At 47.0% G+C, this 24,978-nt stretch overlaps 1 protein-coding gene across 5 annotated transcripts in view; it reads right to left on the bottom strand.

Annotated features, from left to right (window-relative positions):
• LOC147101629 (mitochondrial adenyl nucleotide antiporter SLC25A25-B) overlaps positions 1–24,978 on the bottom strand; it is a 67,174-nt gene that overhangs the window by 17,505 nt on the left and 24,691 nt on the right. For 2 of the 5 annotated variants that reach the window (XM_085965349.1, XM_085965350.1), the window contains exon 1: positions 2,027–2,324. The exons of the other annotated variants lie outside the window; for them this stretch is intronic. In XM_085965349.1, the coding sequence (XP_085821475.1) occupies positions 2,027–2,185 (159 nt within the window). In that variant the 5' untranslated portion in view covers positions 2,186–2,324. Of the gene's footprint in view, positions 1–2,026; positions 2,325–24,978 lie in introns of those variants that run through there. 5 annotated transcript variants of the gene reach the window in all.

The following is a 24,978-nucleotide window of genomic DNA, read 5'->3' as shown; positions in this document are numbered from 1 at the left end:
GAAAAGAGGGCTGTTTCTCTATAATGTTTCTCCTCAAGTTATTGGTGAGATCACCGGAGATCGACATGTGGCACTAGCAGTGCCAAGTAGAACCCTGCGACCTGTACTACTGACGTAGTGAAAGCAGGTTCATTCGCGATGGTTCAATTCGAGCTATTTCATTGCAAGGCCTTCTAAAGAAGAAGCTTGTGAATGGCTAGAAGCAGCCTGGGTCAGTGCAGAAATTGGAAAGCATTTATGTACCTTTAGCAAAATAAAACTTCAAAAGACTAACAACTTATTTAAAAATGATAAAAGTAACATGAATCCCTGTAATGCCAGAGCAATCCAAACTCTGATCTTTTGGCCACACAGAATCCTCAGCAGTGAAAGTGGCGTTTTGGAACCGGGTGGGAATGTGCTTACAGCATTGCTCAAGCATGTGCCCTACGGATAACCCAAGAAGGAAAGATGATGAAAAAACATTCCAGTCTTTTGTGGCAGCAGTGTTCTCCCAGATTCAGCTAGTCAGCCCGGCACACATTACTGAACTTCTCGGCCATAATCCGCTTTAGGATGCTGCAGTGCTCCTGCCTTAATTATGGAAATTCGTTTGCACTTCAATTTTATGATCATGTTCCAGAACAGAACTAAAAGAGATTTTATTTTGAAGTGAACTTTGTAACTGAATTCGGCTGGAATTCAGACTCCATTTATTTTTAGCAGCAGTCTTGTAAAAGTGGTTTCTGGAAATCTAGGTCGGTTACATTACTTACAAGGAATATTTTTTTGTCTATATGGATTGTCACTACATGCTTACACAATGCAGTATCACAGGGGTCAATCCAGAGTCAAAATAGCCTCTTCGCTATAATGCAACCAGACACTGGGCAAGCTCGACAGAAACCAGCAGCTATCCAGTGTTGTGCCACCAGGGTCCGGATTCTGTGGCTGTTCCAGTCCCCAGTATACCCTGCAACCAGGATACAAGTCCCTTTAGTCATGGTTAAATTCAAGTATAAAAAAAAAATTCCTGGGATTTGCCAAACTGTCGGGTGCAGAAACCTTTGCTTGTTGTTTAAACTAGCAAAATTCACCCCCACCCCCCCCCCCAAAAATAAATTACAGCTGCGAGCTCACTCGAAGGCACGTTCCTGCAAATTTGCTACCAGTAACAGAGTGCACTATGTCTTTAGTGTTATGGCTTGCACAAAATACTTTTAACAATTTCCTTGGTCAAGTGCAATTTTTAATAAAACTGCAGTCACAATTATTAATCTTATCATAGAATCATAGAAATTTACAGCAGAGGGAGGCCATTCGGCGCATTGTGTCTGATCTTCATACATCAAAAACCACCAGTTAGCATAAAAACATAACCAAGATGTGGAACGATTAAGCTACAATTTGAGAGTCACCCGTGACTTTGTACACCAAACTCAGTTAAGTTTACTTAGTTGGAATCAGACCCAGATAGCTACCGTTCTCCATCTAAAAGGGTAGCAGGGTGTTGGGCAGCATGCTCAATTTATTACATTACTGGGCAGTCAATTCTATACAAAATGGCTACTGCAAGCCAGCCCTCTAGCCAGTTCGATCACTTAAAAGCATAGGAATTAGGGAAGGTTAGCAAACAGGTAGTCCCACTTTGTACTCCTAAGAGGAAAAGTTCCAAGCAGTTAAAATTCTCACTGGTATTTAATATACCTTAAGACTGTAGAAACACTACAACTACATTTAAAATTGCCGTATTTTACACAAATCTAATTTCAAAAGGTCACAAAGTAAAACAAAATGCTGGCAATACACATCAGGTCAGTCAGCGCCCGACAACGAAATGTGGCATTACGGGTTTATTTCATGATTTAGGATTCCGGCGCAGACACTCAGCAGGCAGCCCAGTATTGCTCCAAGTGTTGAACACGTCAAAGTAGAGGGAAGTATCTTCTGAACAGTCATCAAATAGCACGGGACTCATAAAACTGAAATACCCTCAATTATAAAGTCCTGACAAACCTGAAACACATCAGACAGAGTTATGATTTACCTGTCTCCACTGACGATACAATGATAACTCCTGTGAAGGGATGAAAAGGCTGAGCCGGAACAAAGATTTTAGCTCAGCAGGCAGCTGCCCTGATTGAAAGTATTCGAATTCCCTTTCCAAGGTCTCAGGCACGGGTACATATAAACATAGGCAAAGCATACTGGCTGTATTTTTGTCACAAAATATCTATCTTTACAAACTCAGGTATATAAAATAAATAACTTAAATTAAAATGACTGCATTTCGTCAGCCACTACGGAGGCAGCAGTGAAATGCCGGCTGACTGAGGATCACATTACTGGAAGGCAGCTACGTCACTTTTATAGCAGAGATCAGTTTCCTCTGCCCTTCCTGTCTACGCAGTATCAAGACGCCCTCTCTGCTCACCAATCACAAGCGTAGATCTGAATACTTAATAGAGCCATGCAAATAAGTCTTGCTGAGGGTTAGTAACTCAGGATTCTCAAAACAAATTTCAGAAGAATATTGGCTTTTTTTTTACATGGAAACAAACAGTGGTCGCAAACTTTAATACTTTGTTTTATATTGCATATTAAACATACCTGGTCCAGTGAGGCACACTGGCCAATAAAGTAAAGTAAAGGGGAGTGAAAGGGAATGTAGTTGTGGTAGGGGACAGTATAGTCAGGGGGATAGATACTGTTCTCTGCAGCTGCGACCGAGAATTCCGAAGGTTGTGTTGCCAGGGTGAAAGACATCTCCTCGCGGCTGGAGGAGTGGGAAGGGGAGGATCCAGTTGTCGTGGTCCACGTAGGAACCAACGATATGGGTAGAACTAGGAATGAGGTTCTGCTGAGGGAGTTTGAGGAGCTGGGATCCAAATTAAAAGACAGAACCTCAAAAGGTAATCATCTCTGGATTGTTATCTGAGCCACGCGCAAATTGGCATAGGGGCAAACAGATTAGAGGTTTAAATGCGTGGCTCAAAGAGTGGTGTGGGAGGAAGGGGTTTCAGTTCTTGGGGCACTGGGGAAAGAGGGAGCTGTTCCGTTGGGATGGATTCCACTTAAACCAGGCTGGGACCAGTGTCCTGGCGAACCGAATGCCTAGGGCATTAGACAGGTCTTTAAACTAAGGAAAAGGGGGTGGGAGGATTCAGGAAAGAGTAAATTTAAAAGCAGCGAGAGAAATGTTTTGAGCAGAGCAGAGTAGAGTTTCGGGTAAAAATAAGCAGAGTGGGTCAGGAAGGGACAGAGAGAGAGAGTAACAAAGGTAATAAGGCATCAGTGACTAAGGTAACATCAGGGTAAAATAGAAATAAGTCAAAGCTAAAGACACTATATCTGAATGCACGAAGCATTCGCAACAAAATAGATGAATTAATAGCGCAGATAGAGGTTAATAGGTTTGATCTAATAGCCATTACGGAGACTTGGGGGTCAATTTTCTGGCCGCCGTCGGGCGACTTTTCATGCGGCCGGGGGCCGAAAATCGGCGAAAAAGCGGGTCGGGACCCCCCCCCCACCTGATTCCCCGCCCCGTCCAACTTTCAGACCGCCGTTTCCCCGCGACCGGCTTCAGTCCTGGCCGCCGCTGGCGGGACTGGTCGTCGGAACACTAATAAGCAATTATCAGCTTGTTGAGGTAGATTTTCCGGGGCCGTTGCAACTTTGGGGCTTTCCCCACATCAAACCCGCCTGCGGGGAACCCCGCTGATGAATCACAGAAACCCCACAGTGCAGATAGAGGCCATTTCGGCCCATCGAGACCTGGCGTGAAGCTTGCCGGCTTGCTTGCTGTCAGCTGCAGGTCAGGGAAAGCTGCGATTTAAAGGGACAGCACTTGTATGTTGAAGGGCCTTGTTGTTGCAGGTTTGGGGCTACTTCTTCAAGGCTTAGGCACAGCTGTGGCAGGTTGCAGCCTCACACACTTCTCCAAAGCGATCTCCTGGGAAGCCCCTCTCGCCACCGTCACTCAGCGCTTCCTCAGCGGAGGCACCTACGAGAAGCATGGGACGCCTTTTTCTCCTTCCCTTCTTGCCATTACAGGATCTCCAGCAGCAGAGGCGGCAGCAGCAGAACCAGGAACAGCAGGATGAGCACCAGGAGCACCAGGCTGCTGCTCACTCACCTGAAGCTGCACAGACCAGAAGGGGCCAGCGCTTGGAAGTGACTTGAGAGCACCTTGCTGTGCTTTAGGGGGCCATGGGGACCCGTATCTGCACTGGCAGTCCTACTCAGAAGGACTTCCATGAAGGTTTGGTTTCTCTGTTCAACAGATGGCCAACGCTCCTCAAGAGATGTCATTCTCTTATGAGCACTCACCATGTTTTCCGTACCCTGGCGAGTTATCTCCTCCATGGAGGTTGCCAACCTTTCCATGGTGATGCATTCATGCGCCAATGACTCCACAAAGGCTCTGCTCATGGTCGCTATGGACTCCTCCATTCGCTCCACACTCGCAGCGACCCTGGAGACAAAACCTGCCAGAGACTCCTGCATCTGTGCATGGAGATCCATCACCTCTTCTCTTGCGGATGGACCCAGAGGCAGAGGGTCGAGATGCAGCGCAGCTGAGCTGAGCTGGCAGAGTCCTGCGCCCTCCGACGAGGACTCTCCACTGCTGTCCCTGTCTCCAGAATCTGCTGAGGCTCACTTGTGAGCTGTGAAACACCAGGTGACAACACTACTCTATGTCCCGAAGGTCCCCCCCGAGGTGAGAGTGTTTGCGCTGGTGCTAGGTGCGCTTACTTCTGCTGACGCTGCGCCCTCAGAGGTTGGAGCTTCCTCTGAGGAGTCTGGCTGCACAGCCTCTTCCTCCTCCACAGTGAGGACGGGGGCTCTGGATGGTACTGTAGGGGAGTTAAGGAAGGAGTTAGAGATGTAATGCCAAGGTTCTTCTGGTGACTCCCAGCGAGTTAGCAACTGCTGACACCTGCATCCATGCAGCATTGGTCTCAGTGGGAGGCCTCTTCCTCCCTGACCTAGGGAAGAGGACCTCCCTGTGGGCCCTAACCCCATCCAATAATGCCTGCAGTGAAGCCTCGTCGAATATGAAGGCAGCTCGGCCTCTGCCAGCAGCTGGTGCAGGCTCCTCTGCCATTGTGCAAGAGTGGCTGAGAAGCCTGCAGAGGTGGAGAAGCTTGCTGGACACTTTGAAAGCACCACGAATGATGACGACATCATACTGTGGGGATTTCTGACTCGAATTGGACAATTAGCAAGGCTGCCCACATGCTGGGAATTAATTGGCCACTTGAGGGAAAATTGCGTGGAGCTGGCTGACACTTTTTTACGTGTGTCAGAAACCCCACATTCGGGGAAACCCGACCATTTCCCACACAAGCCGAAAATCGGGGCCGTGGTTGCAATGTGGCCAAGGTTGGTAACTAAATATTCCAGGATAACAACAGAAGACGCTGGAAAAACTCAGCAGGCCAGGGCAACATCCGTGGAGAGAAAAACAGAGTCAACGTTTCAGGTCGAAACCCTTCGTCAGAACTGAGAGAAAAGGCAAGAAATGAAACAGATTAAAAGGCAGTTTGGGGGCTGGGAAATGGGGGAGGGGATGAAAGAAGAGACATGAAGAGATATTCAAGGTGAGACGAGATGGTAATAGGACAGGTAAAGAGACAGACAATGGCTCTAGATGAAGTGTGAAATGCGCTGGCAGAGAGACAGCTGCCATGTGGGAGAGAAAAAAAAGGAAAAGGCACAAACCAAAAGTGTGGATAAAAAATATAATAGGGGCCGAGGTTATGATCTGAAATTGTTGAACTCGATATTGAGTCCGGAAGGCTGTAAAGTGCCTAATCGGAAGATGAGGTGCTGTTCCTCGAGTTTACGTTGAGCTTCCATGGAACAATGCAAGAGGCCGCAGACGGTGAGGTCCGAGTGGGGATGGAGCGGTGAATTGAAATGACAGGCGACCGGAAGCTCAGGGTCCCCCTTACGGACTGAATGGAGGTGTTCCGCAAAGCGGTCACCCAATCTGTGTTTGGTCTCCCCAATGTAGAGGAGACCGCATCATGAGCAGCGAATACAGTATACAGGAAACTTTGGTTTATCCGGAGGTTAACTGTCCAGAATGCTCCATCCACCGGCAAAATTCAGGAGTCAGTTCAGTAAGTTTTTTTTCTTTTCGCTGCTTTTTTTTCCACCAGTCAGGCTCTGCAAGGTCTAGCTGAAGCTGTTGCTTAGCTACAGAGACGCTTGCAAGCTACGGCCGACTGTTTAGAAGCTGTTGCTAAGCAACAGGGTTTGTTGCTAGATACGGAGTTTTAATATTAGCGCTGGTTTGTCCGGCAGTTTTGATGGGACGGCAACAGCTCGGTCCCGTCGGTGCCGGATATCACAAAGTTTCCTGTACTAGATTGCAAGAAGTACAAGTAAATCGCTGTTTCACCTGGAAGGGGTGTTTGGGGCCCTGGACAGTGGGAAAGGGGGAGGTATATGGGCAGGTGTTGAATCTCCTGCGCTTGCACGGGAAGGTGCCGGGCGAAGGGGAAGGGGTGCTGGGGGTGATAGAGGAGTGGACTAGGGTGTCTCGGAGGGAGCGGTCCCTTCGGAATGCTGAAAGGGGAGGGGAGGGGAAGATGCGTTGGGTGGTGGCGGAAATGGTGCAGGATGATCCGTTGAATGTGGAGGCTAGTGGGGTGAAAGGTGAGGACAAGGGAAACCCTATCGTGGTTCCGGGAGGGAGGGGCAGGCGTGTGGGCAGAAGTGTGGGAGATAGAACGGACCCAGTCGAGGGAAATCCTCGGTTGAGGAAAAAGGAAGACATGTCGGAAGCACCGGTGTGGAAGGTGGCATCGTCAGAGCAGATGCGGCGGAGACGGAGAAACTGGGAGAATGGAATAGAGTCCTTACAGGAGGCGGGGTGAGAGGAAGTGTAGTCCAGGTATCTGTGGGAGTCAGTGGGCTTGTAGTGAATGTTGGTCAATAACCTATCCCCAGAGATGGAGACGGAGAAGTCGAGGAAGGGAAGGGAAGAGTCGGAGATGGACCATGTGAAGGTGAGGAAAGGGTGGAAATTGGAAGTAAAGTGAATGAAATTGTCTAGTTCAGGGCGAGAGCAGGAAACGGCACCGACACAGTCATCAAAGAGAGGTGAGGGAGGGGACCCGAGTAGGACTGGAACAAAGAGTGTTCCTCATATCCCACGAAAAGGCAGGCATAGCTAGGACCCATGCGGGTACCCATAGCAACACCTTTAATTTGGAGGAAATGAGTGGAGTCAAAGGAGAAGTTGTTCAATGTGAGAACAAGTTCAGCCAGGCGGAGGAGGGTGGTGGTGGATGGGGACTGGTTGGGCCTCTGTTCAAGGAAGAAGCGGAGCGCCCTCAGGCCATCCTGGTGGGGGATGGAGGTGTAGAGGGATTGTACGTCCATGGTGAAAAGGAGGCGGTTGGGGCCAGGAAACTGTTAAAGTGGTGGAGGGCGTCAGAAGAGTCGTGGATGTAGGTGGGAAGAGACTGGACAAGGGGATAAAAGATAAGAGTCGAGATAGGAAGAGATAAGTTCCGTGGGGCAAGAACAGGCTGAAACGATGGGTTTACCAGGGCAGTCCAGTTTGTGGATCTTGGGAAGGAGGTAGAAGCGGGCTGTGCAGGGTTGGGGAACTATGGGGTTGGTGGCCGTGGGGGGAAGATCTCCAGAGGAGATGAGGTCAGTGACAGTCTTGGAAACGGTGATTTGATGTTCGGTAGTGGGGTCATGGTCCAGGTGGAGGTAGGAGGAGGTGTCGGAGAGTTGGCGTTCAGCTTCCGCTAGGTAGAGGTCGGTTCTCCAAACAACAACAGCACCACCCTTGTCAGCAGGTTTAATGACAATGTCGGGGTTGGATCTGAGAGAATGGAGTGCTGCAAGTTCAGAGGGAGGTAGGTTGGAGTGAGTGAGGGGAGCAGAGAAATGGAGACGGCCGATGTTGCGGCAGTTAGCAATGAAAAGATCTAGAGAGGGTAAGAGGCCAGAGGGAGGGGTCCAGATAGAACGGGAATTCTGAAAGCGGGAGAAAGGGTCAGCCGTGCGAGGGGAAGACTCCTGGCCAAAGCAGTGGGCACGGAGACGAAGGCGACGGAAAAAGAGCTCAGCATCCAGGATACTTTGTGACCTAGAGTGACCATAATGAGAGAGAATTTTATATTGAGTTTGAAAGTGATTTAGTTAAATCAGAAACTAGTGTCTTAAATCTAAACAAAGCAAACTATGTAGGTATGAGGGGCGAGTTGCCGAAGGTAGATTGGGAAACTACATTAAAAGGTATGCTGGTAGAGAAGCAATGGCTAGCATTTGAAGAAATAATACATAATTTACAACAAATATACATTCCTTTAAGGCACAAAAAACCCCCACAGGAAAAGTAGTCCAACCGTGGCTAACAAGAGAAGTTAAAGATCAAAGGAAGAGGCTTATAATGTTGCCAAAAAGAGTAGTAAGCCTGAGGATTGGGAAGATTTTAGAATTCAGCAAAGGAGGACCAAGAAATTGATTTAAAAAAAGGGAAAATAGAATGAGTGTAAAATAGCGAGAGACATAAAACAAACTGTAAAAGCTTTATATAGGTATGTAAAAAGGAAAAGATTAGCAAAAGTAAATGAGGGTCCCTTACAGGCTGAGACAGGAGAAATTATAATGGGGAATAAGGAAATGGCAGAGAAATTAAACAAATACTTTGTCTGTCTTCACGGAAGAAGATGCAAAAAACTTCCCGGAAATAGTGGAGAACCAAGGGTCTAGCGAGAATGAGGAACAGAAATTAGTAAAAAAAAAAATTTAAAAAAATAGTACTGGAGAAAGCCGATAAATCCCCTGGACCTGACGGCCTACATCCTAGGGTTTTGAAAGAGGTGGCTATAGAGATAGTGGATGCATTGGTTGTCATTTTCCAAAATTCCATAGATTCGAGAACGGTTCCCGCGGATTGGAAGGTAGTAAATGTAACCCCACTATTTAAGAAAGGAGGGAGAGAGAAAACAGGGAACTACAGACCAGTTAGCCTGACATCAGTAGTCGGGAAAATGCTAGAATCTATTATTAAGGACGTGGTAACAGGGCACTTAGAAAATAATAATAGGATTGGGCAGTGTCAACACAGATTTATGAAAGGGAAATCGTGTTTGGCGAAACTATTATATTTTTTGAGTTTGTAACTAGCAGAATAGATAAGGGGGAACCAGTGGATGTGGTGTATTTGGATTTTCAGAAGGCATTCAATAAGGTGCCACACAAGAGGTTATTACACAAAATTAGGGCTCGGGATTGGGGGTAATATACTAGCATGGATTGAGGATTGGTTAACGGACAGAAAACAGAGAGTAGGAATAAACGGGTCATTTTCGGGTTGGCAGGCTGTAACTAGTGGGGTACCGCAAGGATCAGTGCTTGGGCCTCAGCTATTCACAATCTACATCAATGATTTGGACAAGGGGACCAAATGTAATATATCCAAATTTGCTGATGATACAAAGCTGGGTGGGAATGTAAGTTGTGAGGAGGATGCAAAGAGGCTTCAAGGGGATATAGACAAGCTAAGTGAGTGGACAAGAACATGGCAAATGAAATATAGCATGGAGAAATGTGAAGTTTTCCACTTTGGTAGGAAAAATAGAAAAGTATTTTTTAAATGGTGAGAGACTTTGAAATGTTGGTGTTCAGAGAGACCTGGGTGTCCTTGTACACGAATCACTGAACGTTAACATGCAGGTACAGCAAGCAATTAGGAAAGCAAATGGTATGTTGGCCTTTATTACAAGAGGATTTGAGTACAAGAGTAAAGACACCTTACTGCAATTATATCTCTTCTCTTAGGCAGTCCCTCAGAGCACTTGGAAAAAAGTGACCGGATCGGACAAAGTCAACATGGCTTTACAAAAAAGGTAAATCGTGCTTGACTAATCTACTGGAATTTTTTGAGGGTGTAACTGGTAAAATAGATAAGGGAGAACCAGTGGATGTGGTGTATTTGGATTTCAAAAGGCTTTCGATAAGGTCCCGCATAAGAGATTAGCGTGTAAAATTAAGGCACATGGGATTGGGGGCAAGGTATTGACTTGGATAGAGAACTGGTTGGCAGACAGAAAGCAAAGAGTTGGAATAAACGGGTCTTTTCCCCCCCGAGTGGCAGGCAGTGACTAGTGGGGTACCGCAGGGATCGGTCCTTGGACCCCAGCTATTCACAATATATATTAATGATCTGGACGAGGGAACTAGATGTAATATCTCCAAGTTTGCAGACGACACAAAGCTGGGTGGGCGTGTGTGCTGTGAGGAGGATGCCGAGAAACTCCAGGATGATTTGGACAGGTTGGGTGATTGGGCAGAAGCATGGCAGATGCAATTTAACGTGGATAAATGCGAGGTTATCCACTTTGGTGGCAAAAACAGGAAGGCAGATTATCTGAATGGCAATAGATTGGGAGAAGGGGAGGTGCAACGAGACCTGGGCGTCCTTGTGCACCAGTCGCTGAAAGTAAGCATGCAGGTGCAGCAGGCGGTTAAGAAGGCAAATGGTATGTTGGCCTTTGTAGCGAGGGGGTTTGAGTACAGGAACAAGGATGTCTTGCTGCAGTTGTACAGGGCCTTGGTGAGACCACATCTTGAGTATTGTGTGCAGTTTTGGTCGCCTTATCTGAGGAAGGATGTTCTTGCCATGGAAGGAGTGCAGCGAAGATTCACCAGGCTGATACCTGGGATGGCAGGAATGACGTATAAAGGAGAGGTTGGGTTGATTGGGCTTGTACTCGCTGGAGTTTAGAAGAATGAGAGGGGATCTCATTGAAACTCATAAAATTCTAACAGGACTAGACAGACTAGATGCTGGAAGGATGTTCCCGATGGTCGGGGAGTCCAGAACCAGGGGTCACAGTCTAAGGGGTAAGCCATTTAGGACAGAGATGAGGAGGAATTTCTTCACCCAGAGTGGTGAACCTGTGGAATTCTCTGCCAAAGAAGGCAGTAGAGGCCAATTCATTAAATATATTCCAAGAAGGAGTTGGATATATTTCTTACGGCTAAAGGAATCAAGGGATATGGAGAGAAGGCAGGAACAGGGTACTGAATTTGGATGATCAGCCATGATCTCATTGAATGGCGGAGCAGGCTCGAGGGGCCGAATGACCTACTCCTGCTCCTATCTTCTATGTTTCTATGTTATCCAAGGAGGACTTGCTTCCACATTAAAAATGAGTTCTCAGGTGACGGAGTCCAATGCGGGACCTACAGTCTCTGTCACAGGTGGGGCAGACGGTGGTTGAAGGGGCAGGTGGGTGGGGTGCTTGGGTTGACGTGCGCTCCTTGCGCTGCCTGCGCTTGGCTTCCGCTTGCTCCCGGCAAAGAGACTCGAGGTGTTCGGCGCCTTCTCGGATGCTTCTCCACTTTGTGCGGTCTTGGGCCAGGGATTCCCAGGTGATGGTGGGGATGTTACACTTTTTCAAGGAGGCTTTGAGGGTGTCCTTGAAGCGTTTCCTCTGCTCTCTTGCCGTGCCGGAGCTCCGAGTAGAGCGTTTGTTTTGGGAGTCTCGTATCGGGCATGCGGACAATGTGACCCGACCATCGGAGCTGATCGAGCGTGGTCAAAGCTTCGATGCTGGTGATGTTGTCCTGAGCAAGAACACTGACGTTGGTGCGCCTATCCTGCCAATGGATTTGCAGGATCTTGCGGAGGCAGCGTTGGTGGTACCTCTCCAGTGCTTTGAGATGCCTGTTGTACATGGTCCATGTCTCTGAGGCATACAGCAGGGCAGGTATCACTACTGCTCTGTAGAACATGAGCTTAGTGCCGGGTTTGAGGTCCTGGTCTTCAAACACTCTCTTCCTCAGGCGACCAAAGTCTGCACTGGCACATTGAAGGCGGTGTTGGATTTCGTCATCGACGTCTGCCCTTGTTGACAGTAGGCTCCCGAGGTATGGAAAGTGGTCCACGTTGTCCAAAGCCGAGTGAGCGCAGACGCAAGCGTCGTCTGCATATTGTAATTCAACGACAGAGGATGGGACGACCTTGGATCTGGACTGGAGGCAACGGAGGTTGAACAGTTTCCCGTTTGTTCTGTAAATTAGCTCCACTCCAGTGGGAAGCTTACCGAGGGTGAGATGGAGCATTGCAGCAAGGAAGATCGAGAAGAGCGTTGGTGCGATGACACAGCCTTGCTTGACCCCGGTTCGTACGTGAATTGGGTCTGTGGTGGAACCGTTGGTCAGGATAACGACTTGCATGTCGTCGTGAATCAGGCGGAGGATGATGACAAACTTTTGAGGGCAGCCGAATTTGAGGACACTCCATAATCCCTCACGGTTGACAGTGTCGAAGGCTTTTGTGAGATCAAAGAAGGCCATGTACAGCGGTTGGTGCTGTTCCCTGCATTTCTCTTGTAATTGACGTGCGGTGAAGATCATGTCCATTGTGCCCCTTAGTGGGCGGAATCCACATTGCGACTCTGGGAGGAGTTCTTCGGCCACTGGGAGAAGGCGATTGAGGAGGATTCTTGCGATGACTTTCCCTGTGGCAGACAGCAGGGAAACTCCTCTGTAATTACCGCAATCGGACTTGTAACCTTTCTTGAAGATGGTCACAATTAGGGCATCTCCGAGATCCCCTGGCATGCTCTCCTGCTTCCAGATAAGAGAAATTAGTTCATGAATTCACGCCAGTAGTGCTTCTCTGCCATGCTTTAGTGCCTCGGCGGGGATTCCATCTGCTCCTGAGGCCTTGTTATTCTTCAGTTGTCGGATGGCCTTTTCAACCTCATGCCAGGCTGGGGTTGTGCCGAGATGGTGGCAGGTAGCATGCTGTGAGATGGAGTTGAGGACACTCGCAACGAAGACAGAGTCGCGGTTAAGGAGATCTTTGAAGTGCTCCTTCCAGTGGACACTGACTCTCTGTCCTTGATGAGTACCTCTCCGTTCTTGGCCCGCAGTGGGGTAGGGCCTTGGGTGCTTGGGCCGTAGATAGTCTTGACTGCGCTAAAGAATCCACGCACGTCGTGGTCGTCGGCTAGCTGCTGGATCTCCTGCACGTTCTCCACCCACCATCTGTTCTTTAGGTTGCGAGTTTTTTGTTGGGCCTCGGCCTTCAGGCATCTGTAGAGCTGCTTTCTTGCTCTCGAGTTGTGTTGCTGTTTCCAGATCAGGAATGCCTTGCGCTTGCGGCTTATTAGCTCCTGGATCTCCTGGTCATTCTCGTCGAACCAGTCTTGGTGTTTCCTGGTCGAGTGCCCGAACGTCTCTTCACAGGTGCTGATTATGGAGGCCTCGAGTGCAGACCAGGCGCTGTGGGCACTCTTGTGTCTCTGCATCACTGGGAGTCATCAGGTTGTTTGTGAGGCGCAGGCTGAATAGGGCTTTCTTAGCGGGGTCTTTGAGTGCTCCAGTGTTAATTTTCCTGCGGCATTGTTTCTGTTGTCGCTGCTGTTTTGGGGCTACATTGATGGAGATGACAGAGCGGATTAGGCGATGGTCTGTCCAGCAGTCGTCAGCTCCTGTCATGGCACGGGTGATGCGGACGTCCTTGCGGTCCCTCGCTCGGACGGTGACATAGTCCAGCAGATGCCAGTGCTGGGAGCGAAAGTGCTGCCATGAAGCCTTGTACTTGTCTCTCTGACAGAACAAGGTGTTGGTTATGACAAAGCCATGTTCTAAGCATTTCGACAGGAGGAGGGGACCGTTGGAGTTAGCTTTCCCTACCCCCTCTCTGCTGATCACACCACCCCTGAGGCCTGTTTCCTCTCCAACTCTGGCGTTAAAGTCGCCAAGGAGGATCAGCTTGTCGCCCGTTGGGACTTGGGACAGGGATTGTTCGAGGCTGGAGTAGAATTCCTCCTTGGTCTCGTCTTTGGCTTCCAGTGTTGGGGCGTAAGCACTGATGACCGTAGCGCACTGGCTAGGGTGAGCTGAAGAGTCATGAGGCACTCGTTTATACCACTAGGAGAGTCTCTGAGATGCCCAACCAGTTCATTTATTATGGCGAAGCCTACCCCATGGAGGTGGCGTTGTTCTTCAGGTTTGCCTTTCCAGAAGAAGGTGTAGCCACCGCCTTGCTCCTTGAGCTGGCCTTCCCCTGCCCGCTGGGTATCACTTAAGGTAACGATGTCAATGTTGAAACGTCTGAGCTCCCGGGCAACGATAGCAGTACGGCGTTCCGGTCTGTCACTGTTGGGGTTGTCCATGAGGGCCCTGACGTATCAGGTCCCGAACTTCATTTTAAAGGGTGGAAGATGCCTGTGCGTGAATTCTTTTAACGTGGGATGACTGTTGCACACCAGCTACCACACGGGCTTGACAGAGCAAGGTCTTGGTCCAATGGCAAGGAGATCCAAGACGATTGGAGACCAGGCTCTGCTACAATGGCCTAGCACGCACACGCACAAAAATAATGCTACTGTCCTCCTCCCTCCTTCCCGCAGGTCCTCTTTGTCTGGGTTTTGTAGGATGCATTGTAGTCCTGCCGACCTCGCTGTTGGCCTGTGCCGCACCTTCCCTGGGCCCCGACCCCGCTGCTGGTCCACGCTGTGCCACTCCTGGGCCTTGACCTCGCTGCTGGGCTTGTCCTCGCTCCTGGGTCCCAGCCTCGAACATGAATGATGTTGTCACTCACGGGATCAAATTAGCACTGATATTCTCGCGATCCCTGGCCCCGAGTACCACTCGCGATCCACTAGTCACTAGATCACTAGTCTAGTGGAGAAGCGTAGTCTTGACCGCAGAGAGGTCTGGGAATTTGAGAGCTAAGTTTAAGTGAAGAGCCAGTGCTCACTGAGAACAAAGAACAGGCATGGTCGGGGGATGGGCAGTGGACTCAAGTAACTTTAACCTTGCAGCTTGAACTTGCAGTTAGGGATAAAATGCACCCACTATTAGAGCCAGGGGAACTTACACAGCAGAAGAGAGGAGACTGTGGGGGAAAAGATATAGGGCCCTGGTGAGCCCACACCTGGAGTATTGTGTGCAGTTTTGTTCTCCTTACCCAAGGAAGGATATACTTGCCATCGAGGGAGTGCAATGAAGGTTCACCAGACTGGTTCCTGGGATGTGGCGGGGGGGGGGGGGATTGTCCTATGAGGAGAGATTGAGTAGACTAGGCCTATATTCTCTAGAGTTTAGAAGAATGAGAGGTGATCTCATTGAAACATACAACATTCTTACAGGGCTAGGCAGGGTAGATGCAGGAAGGGTGTTTCCCCTGGCTGGGGAGTCTAGAGCAGTCTCAGAATAAGGGGTCGGCCATTTAAGACTGAGATGAGGAGAAATTCCTTCACTCGGAGGGTGGTGAACCTTTGGAATTCTCTACCCCAGAGGGCTGTGGAGGCTCAGTCATTAAGTATATTCAAGAAAGAAATTGATAATATTTTTGGATATTAAGGGAATCAAGGGATATGGGGATCAGGTAGGAAAGTGGAGCTGAGGTCGAAGATCAGCCGTGATCTTACTGAATGGTGGAGCGGGCTCAGGGGCCAAATGGCCGACTCCTGCTCCTATTTCTTATGTATTGATTGTCAATAATTTCTCTGGCAATTCTACAGAGTTTTGCAAGGGAATGACGCACAAACCTACGCAAAAGAGTAAAGCATATTTGCTCGTTGTTACAAGTTCAAGTAGCTCAAGGTATTAGTAGCAGTTCAAGTAGTTTCAACGATACGATGAACTTTCAAATAACCAAGTGTGTACACACCATTTCAAAATATTTATTGAACTCCACTGCAATTAGTACAAGTTTGACATGGGAGTGGTGTGATGGCGCTGTGCACTGGAACGCCAATGTACAGTACCACACAGAGTAGAGCCATTCCATAGCAGCAATGACTGTGCCTTGGGACCAAATACATCAACATTACCCTCTTGGCAGTATACACACAAGTCTCATGACAGGATCAGAGGACAGAATGGGGGGTGTATTCATTTCACCCATTCTCACAGCAAGTGACCGTTATATGAGACGTCTAAATCTACAGACACCGATCTCAAGTTACACATATTCTTTCACAGTACTGGAGTTCACAAATAGCACAGCCTTAAAGATCATCAATTTTAGATGTACAGATAGTTTGTTTTCTATTTTATACCATAAAACTTCACAAAAACCACAGTACCCCAATGGCTCAGTGGGTAAATCAACCACATCATTTGGAACAGAGCCAGACAGACCAGTATTGCACCTGCCTTGAATCCTTGTGACAGCCATGGCTCAGTCAGTAGCACCCTTACCTCTGAGTCAACAGGTTGTGGGTTCAAGTCCCACTCCAGCGACTTGAACACAAAAAAAATCTAGCCTGACACTCCAGTGCACAGGTGTGTGAAAAGGAAAAGACTGGCGAAGGTAAATGTAGGTCCTTTACAGTCAGAGATAGGAGAATTTATAATGGGGAATGAGGAAATGGCAGAGAAATTAAATAAATACTTTGTTTCTGTCTTCACGGAGGAAGACACAAAAAATCTCCCAGAAATGAGAAAACCAAGGGTGTGGCGAGAATGAGGAACTTAAAGAAATTATTATTAGTTAAAAAAACAATACTAGCAAAATGAATGGGACTAAAAGTCAATGACCTACATCCTAGGGTTTTGAAAGAGGTGGCCATTGGGATAGCTATAGATTCTGGAACGGTTCCTGCAGATTGGAGGATAGCAAATGTAACCCCGCTATTTAAGAAAGGAGGGAGAGAAAAGGGGAACTACAGACCTGTTAGCCTCACATCAGTAGTTGGGAAAGTGCTGGAATCTATTATAAAGGATGCAATAACTGGGCACTTAGAATCTAATAGTAAGATTGGGCAGTCAACATGGATTTATGAAAGGGAAGTCCTGTTTGACAAACCTATTGGAGTTCTTTGAGGATGTAACTAGTGGAGTAGACAAAGGGGAACCGGTAGATGTGGTGTATTTGGATTTTCAGAAGGCCTTCGATAAGGTCCCACACAAGAGGTTGGTGAACAAAATTAGGGCACATGGAATTGGGGGTAACACACTAGCCATGGATTGAGAATTGGTTAACAGACAGAAAACAAAGAGTAGGGATAAACGGGTCTTTTTCAGGGTGGCAGGCTGTGACTAGTGGGGTACCGCAAGGATTGGTGCTTGGGCCCCAGCTATTCACAATCTATATCAATGATTTAGATAAGGGGACTAAATGTAACATTTCCAAATTTGCTGATGATACAAAGCTAGTTGTGAAGACGATGTGAAGAGGATCTCGACAGGCTCAGTGAATGGGCGAGAACATGGCAGATGGAATATAATGTCGATAAATGTGAAGTTATCCACTTTGGTAGAAAAAACAGAAAGGCAAAGTATTTTCTAAATGGTGAAAGGTTGGGGAATGCAGATGCTCAAAGGAATCTGGGTGTCCTTGTACATGAGTCACTCAAAGTGAATGCGCAGGTGCAGCAAGCCATTAGGAAGGCAAATGGTATGCTGGCCTTCATTACAAGAGGATTTGAGTACAGGAGTAAATAAGTCTTACTCCAATTATATAGGGCCTTGGTGAGACCACACCTGGAGTACGGTGTACAATTTTGGTCTCCTTACCAAAGGAAGGATATACTTGCCATAGAGGGAGTGCAACAAAGGTTCACGAGATTGATTCCTGGGATGGCAGGACTGTCGTATGAGAAGAGTTTGAGTAAACTAGGCCTGTATTCTCTTGAATTCAGAAGAATGAGAGGGGATCTCATTGAAGCATACAAAATTATTACAGGGCTTGATAGGGTGGATGCTGGGAGAATGTTTCCCTTGGCTGGGGAGTCTAGAACCAGGGGCCACAGCTTCAGGATAAAGGGTAGGCCATTCAGGCCTGAGATGAGAAGAAATTTCTTCAGAGGGTGGTGAATCTCTGGAATTCTCTACCCCAGAGGGCTGTGGAGGCTCAGTCATTGGGTATATTCAAAACAGAAGTCGATAGATTTCTGACTAGTAAGGGCATCAAGGGATACGGCGATAGGGCCGGTGAATGGAGTTGAGGCAAAAGATCAGCCATGATCGCATTGAATGGCGGAGCAGGCTCGAAGGGCCGAATGGCCTACTCCTGCTCCTATTTCTTATGTTTTTAGTACTGAGGGAGCGCTGCACTGTCGGAGGTGCCGTCTTTCAGATGAGACGTTAAACTGAGGCCCTGACTACTCTCTCAGGCGGACGTAAAAGATCCCACAGCACTATTTTGAAGAAGAGCAGGGGAGTTATCCCTGGTGTCCTGGCCAATATTTATCCCTCAATCAACACCACTAAAAAAACATTATCTGGTCATTATCACATTGCTGTTTGTGGGAACTTGCTGTGCGCAAACTGGCTGCCGTGTTTCCTACATTGCAACAGTGACTACACATCAAAAAGTACTTCTTTGGCTGTAAAGCGCTTTGGGACACCCGGTGGTTGCGAAAGGCACTATGGAAATGCAAGTCTTTCTTTCTTGCATATGTGAAGTTAACTGATTTCAGCCGAGGAGGAAGGGAAGTAAAACAATGGCAGGGTTCACATTATTCAGCAACTCCTGCTTTTATGTATGGATCCCTTAGGAGTAAAAGATTGAGCTGGTTTTTATACTGGTGCGGTTTTAGTTTGGATTCCATAAGCTGCCACCTGGAGTTCAAACAACTAAATGCAGCTCCCTTATACTGGTAGGAAAATCCAAGTTGGAATACTGGGCCTTCGATTCTCCCGCTAGGATATAAAATAACCACAATTCGTAGTGTGAACTCAAGGAGCAAGCTCATAGGCAGTTTCCCAGAATCCAAACTACAAGCAGCTTGGAGCTGACACTTTTCAAGCTCCCACAAGAATAATGGCTCCCTCAGTGAAATACCAGAGGAACAGCACTGCCCACAGCCCATCCCCTGGATCAAGTCACTGCCTTTAGGAAGTATGGGATACAGGGAGAAAGTTTCCACTGGCATGGAACAGGCAGGCACCAAAGATGCATCCCAAGCAGCACTTGTGCCCACCTGCACTATGCAAGTGATGCTCTCCCGCTGACTCTGCAAACTCCAGTGGGGATTAGTGTCGGAGAGCATTGTTAGGCACAATCCTGGTGTAATTAGTGGGGGGGAGGTTTCTACAGAGCAAATAACAGAAATGACAACAGAGAAGGTCATAGACTTAGGTAGCAGTGGGGAAATTAAAAAACAGAATGTGTCAGGAAGGGACAGAAGGTATGGAGTAAAAGGTAAAGTAGTAAAAGGGGAAAAAACAGGAACTAAGTGTCACAAAACATATTTGAAAGTTCTTTATCTGAATGCACGTAGCATTCGTAACAAAATGAATGAGTTAACGGCACAAATAACTACATATGGGTATGATCTTGTGGCCATTACAGAAGCATGGCTGCAGGGTGACCATGACTGGGAATTAAACATACCAGGTTATTTAACAATCAGGAAGGACAGGCAGGAAGGGAGGGGAGGTGGGGTGGCTATGTTAATAAAGGAAGGAATCACTATAATACAGAGAAATGATATTGGGTCAAAGGAGCAGGACAGTGAAACAGTTTGGGTAGAGATAAGGAATAATAAAGGGGAAAAAAAAACACTAGTGGGCGTAGTCTATAGGCCCCCGAACAGTTGCAACTCTGTTGGACGGAGTATTAATCAGGAAATAGTTGTAATAAGGGAACAGCTATAATTATGGGGGATTTTAACTATCATATTAACTGGACAAATCAAATTGGGCAGAGCAGCCTTGAGGATGAGTTCATTGAGTGTATTAGGGATGGGTTTCTTGAGCAGTATGTAACTGAACCGACCAGGGGGCAAGCAACCTTAGATTTGGTCCTGTGTAATGAGGCAGGATTAATTAATTAAAAATGTCCTAGTAAAGGATCCCCTGCCAATTATGGAGGAAAAAACAAGTCAGCTTGGTAGACAGGGCAAATATATAAGGGCAAGGCTGGATGGCATCTATTTTAATGCAAGGAGTCTTGCAAATAAGGTGGATGAACTGAAGGTGTTGATAAACACATGGGAGTATGATATTGTTGCTATCACGGAGACATGGTTGAGGGAGGGGCAAGACTGGCAGCTCAATATTCCGGGGTACAGAATCTTCAGGCGAGACAGAGGGGGAGGTATAAGAGGAGGGGGTGTCGCAATATTAATTAAGGAGTCAATTACTGCAGTAAGGAGGGATGATATATTAGCAGGGTCCTCTAATGAGGCCATATGGGTGGAGCTTAAAAACAAAAAGGGGGCAAGCACTTTGCTGGGAGTGTACTATAGGCCTCCAAACAGTCAGGGGGAAATAGAGGAACAGATATGTAGGCAAATCTCAGAGAAATGTGCAAATAATAGGGTAATAATAATGGGGGATTTCAACTTCCCCAATATTAACTGGGATAGTCAAAGTGTGAAAGGCTCAGAGGGTGTAGAATTCTTAAAGTGCATCCAGGAGAGCTTTTTGAGCCAGCATGTAGAAAGTCCTACAAGAGAGGGGGCGGTACTGGACCTAATTCTAGGGAATGTGGCCGGCCAAGTGGAAAAAGTGCTAGTAGGTGAGCACTTTGGTGATAGTGACCATAATATGGTAAGATTTAAGGTGGTCATGGAAAAGGACAGGGATGGGCCGGAAATAAAGGTTCTAAATTGGGGGAAGGCCGATTTTAATAGGATAAGGCAGGATCTGGCCAAAATGGACTGGGATCAGCTACTTGTAGGAAAATCCGCATCGGAGCAATGGGAGGCTTTCAGAAGGGAGATTGAGATCATACAAGGGCAACATGTTCCCATAAATGTCAAGAGTGGTTCCAAAAACCACAGGGAACCGTGGATGTCAGGGGATATACGGGAATGGATTAGGAAAAAAAGGAGGGCTTTTGGTAGATACAAAAGGCTAAAGACGGAGGAAGCCCTAGAGGAGTACAAAAAGTGCAGGGGGATACTTAAAAAAGAAATTAGGAGATCAAGGAGGGGCCATGAAATAACACTGGCGAGCAAAATAAAGGAAAATCCGAAGATGTTTTATAAGTATATTAAGGGTAAAAGGATAACTAGGGAAAAAATAGGGCCCATTAGGGACAAAAGTGGCAATCTGTGTGTGGAGCCGGAAGATGTAGGAGGGGTTCTAAATGAATTTTTTGCATCTGTTTTCACTATGGAGAAGGACGATGTAGACATAGAAATAGGGCGGGGGGACTGTGATATGCTCGAACATATTAACATCGAGAGGGAGGAGGTATTGGCGGTTTTAGCTGGCCTAAAAATGGATAAATCCCCAGGCCCGGATGAAATGTACCCCAGGCTGCTGTGTGAGGCAAAGGAGGAGATTGCGGGGGCTCTAACACATATATTCAGGACCTCTCTGGCCACAGGGGATGTGCCAGAGGACTGGAGAACCGCTAATGTAGTACCATTATTCAAGAAGGGTAGTAGGGAAAAACCGGGGAACTACAGGCCAGTGAGCCTAACATCAGTGGTAGGAAAATTACTGGAAAAAATCCTGAGGGACAAAATTTGTCTCCACTTGGAGAGGCAAGAATTAATCAGGGATAGTCAACATGGCTTTGTCAAGGGAAGATCATGTCTGACTAATTTGATTGAATTTTTTGAGGGGGTGACTAGGTGTGTGGATGAGGGTAACGCAGTGGATGTGGTATACATGGATTTCAGTAAGGCCTTCGATAAAGTCCCGCACAGGAGACTGGTCAAGAAGGTAAGAGCCCATGGAATCCAGGGTGCCTTGGCACATTGGATACAAAACTGGCTTAGTGGCAGAAGGCAGAGGGTGATGGTCGAAGGTTGTTTTTGTGACTGGAAACCTGTGGCCAGTGGGGTACCACAGGGATCGGTGCTGGGTCCCTTGCTGTTTGTGGTCTACATTAATGACTTGGATATGAATGTAAAGGGTGTGATCAGTAAATTCGCGGATGATACTAAAATTGGTAGGGTGGTAAATAGCGAGGAGGGTAGCCTCAGTCTGCAGAACGATATAGATGGGTTGGTCAGATGGGCGGAACAGTGGCAAATGGAATTTAACCCGGAAAAGTGCGAGGTGATGCACTTTGGGGGGTCTAACAAGGCAAGGGAATACACAATGAAGGGAAAGACCCTAGGCAAGACGGAGGGTCAGAGGGATCTGGGTGTGCAGGTACACAGATCCCTGAAGGCGGCGGAACAGGTGGATAAGGTGGTAAAAAAGGCATATGGGATACTTGCCTTCATTAGCCGAGGCATAGAATATAAGAGCAAGGAGGTTATGATGGAGCTGTATAAAACACTGGTTAGGCCACAGCTGGAATACTGTGTGCAGTTCTGGTCGCCACACTACAGGAAAGATGTGATCGCGTTAGAGAGGGTGCAGAGGAGGTTCACCAGGATGTTACCAGGGCTGGAGCGCTTCAGCTATGAAGAGAGACTGGGCAGATTGGGTTTGTTTTCCTTGGAGCAGAGGAGGCTGAGGGGGGACATGATTGAGGTGTACAAAATTGTGAGGGGCATAGATAGGATGGATGCTGAGGAGCTTTTCCCCTTAGTAGAGGGGTCAATAACTAGGGGGCATAGATTCAAGGTAAAGGGCGGGAGGTTTAGAGGGGATTTGAGAAAGAACTTTTTCACCCAGAGGGTGGTTGGAGTCTGGAACTCACTGCCTGAAAGGGTTGTGGAGGCAGAAACCCTCACAACATTTAAGAAGCATTTGGATGAGCATTTGAAATGCCATAGCATACAAGGCTACGGGCCAAATGCTGGAATATGGGATTAGATTAGACAGGGCTTGATGGCCGGCATGGACACGATGGGCCGAAGGGCCTCTATCCGTGCTGTATTACTCTATGACTCTAATGAGTGACCATAACATGGTTGAATTCCATATTCAAGTAGAGGGCGAGAAGGTTGGATCTCAAACAAGCGTGCTGAGCTTGAATAAAGGAGACTATGAAGGTATGAGAGCGGAATTGATTAGAGTGGACTGGGAAAATAGATTAAAGGGTAAGACGGTACATGATCAGTGGCGTACATTTAAGGAGTTATTTTACAACTTCCAAAAAAAATATATTCCACTGAGGAAAAAATGGTGTAAAAGAAAAGATAGCCATCCGTGGCTAAGTAAAGTCATTAAGGATAGTATCCGACTAAAAACAAGGGCATATAAGGTAGCCAAATCTAGTGGGAGGGATAGAAGATTGGGAAGTCTTTAAAAGGCAGCAAAAAATAACTAAAAGATTGATTAAGAAAGGGAAGATAGATTATGAAAGTAAATTAGCAAAAAATATAAAAACGGATAGCAAAAGTTTCTATAGTTATATAAAAAGAAAAAGGGTGGCTAAAGTAAATGTTGGTCGCTTAGAGGATAAGACTGGGAAATTAATGGTGGGAAACATGGCAATAACGCTGAACAAATATTTTGTATCAGTCTTTACGGTAGAGGACACTAAGAATATCCCAACACTGGACAAGCAGGGGGCTCTAGGGGGAGAGGAGCTAAATACGATTAAAATCACTAAGGACGTGGTACTTGGTAAAATAATGAGACTTAAGCCGGATAAATCCCCTGGACCTGATGGCTTACATCCTAGGGTCTTGAGGGAAGTGGCGGTAGGGATTGTGGATGCATTGGTAATAATTTTCCAAAACTCCCTGGACTCAGCAAAGGTCCCGGCAGATTGGAAAACTGCTAATGTAACACCCTTATTTAAAAAGGGTAGTAGGCAGAAGGCTGGGAACTATAGACCTGTTAGCCTAACATCTGTGGTTGGTAAAATGTTAGAGTCCATTATTAAGGAGACAGTAACGGGACATTTGGATAATCATAATTTAATAGGACAAAGTCAGCATGGTTTCATGAAGGGGAAGTCATGTTTGACAAATTTGCTTGAGTTCTTTGAGGAAGTAACATACAGGGTGGATAAAGGAGAACCAGTGGACGTAGTGTATTTAGACTTCCAAAAGGCATTTGACAAGGTGCCACACAAAAGATTATTGCTCAAGATAAAAAATCACGGGATTGGGGGTAATATTCTGGTGTGGGTGGAGAATTGGCTCTCTAACAGAAAGCAGAGAGTTGGGATAAATGGTTCATTCTCAGACTGGCAATCAGTAACTAGTGGTGTTCCGCAGGGGTCAGTGCTGGGTCCCCAACTCTTTACAATCTATATTAACGATTTGGAGGAGGGGACCGAGTGTAACATATCAAAGTTTGCAGATGATACAAAGATGGGAGGGAAAGTAGTGAGTGAGGAGGACATAAAAAACCTGCAAAGTGACATAGACAGGCTAAGTAAGTGGGCAGAGATTTGGCAGATGGAATACAATACTGGAAAGTGTGAGGTTATGCACTTTGGCAGGAAAAATCATAGAGCAACTTATTATCTTAATGGCAAGAAACTGGAAAGTACTGAAGTACAAAGGGATTTGGGGGTCCTGGTGCACGAAACTCAAAAAGTTAGTATGCAGGTGCAGCAAGTGATCAAGAAGGCCAATGGAATGTTGGCTTTTATTGCTAGGGGGATAGAATATAAAAACAGGGAGGTATTGCTGCAGTTATACAAGGTATTGGTGAGACCGCACCTGGAGTACTGCATACAGTTTTGGTGTCCATACTTAAGAAAAGACATACTTGCTCTCGAGTCAGTACAAAGAAGGTTCACTCGGTTAATCCCGGGGATGAGGGGGTGGTCATATGAGGAGAGGTTGAGTAAATTGGAACTCTACTCATTGGAGTTCAGAAGAATGAGAGGCGATCTTATTGAAACATATAAGATTGTGAAGGGGCTTGATCGGGTGGATCCGGTGAGGATGTTCCCAATGATGGGTGAAACTAGAACTAGGGGGCATAATCTTAAAATAAGGGGCTGCTCTTTCAAAACTGAGATGAGGAGAAACTTCTTCACTCAGAGGGTGGTAGGTTTGTGGAATTTGCTGCCCCAGAAAGCTGTGGAAGCTACATCATTAAATAAATTTAAAACAGAAATAGATAGTTTCCTAGAAGTAAAGGGAATTAAGGGTTACGGGGAGCGGGCAGGAAATTGGACGTGGGTCTAGGTTCGGAATGGTCATGGCCCTGTGGGTAGCGGAGCGGGCCCAGGGG

This window comes from Somniosus microcephalus, chromosome 23, assembly GCF_052327205.1.
Source record: "Somniosus microcephalus isolate GS21.2 chromosome 23, FLI_Smic_1.0, whole genome shotgun sequence".
NCBI classification, from domain to species: domain Eukaryota; kingdom Metazoa; phylum Chordata; class Chondrichthyes; order Squaliformes; family Somniosidae; genus Somniosus; species Somniosus microcephalus.
This window is presented reverse-complemented; position numbering and strand designations above follow the sequence as displayed.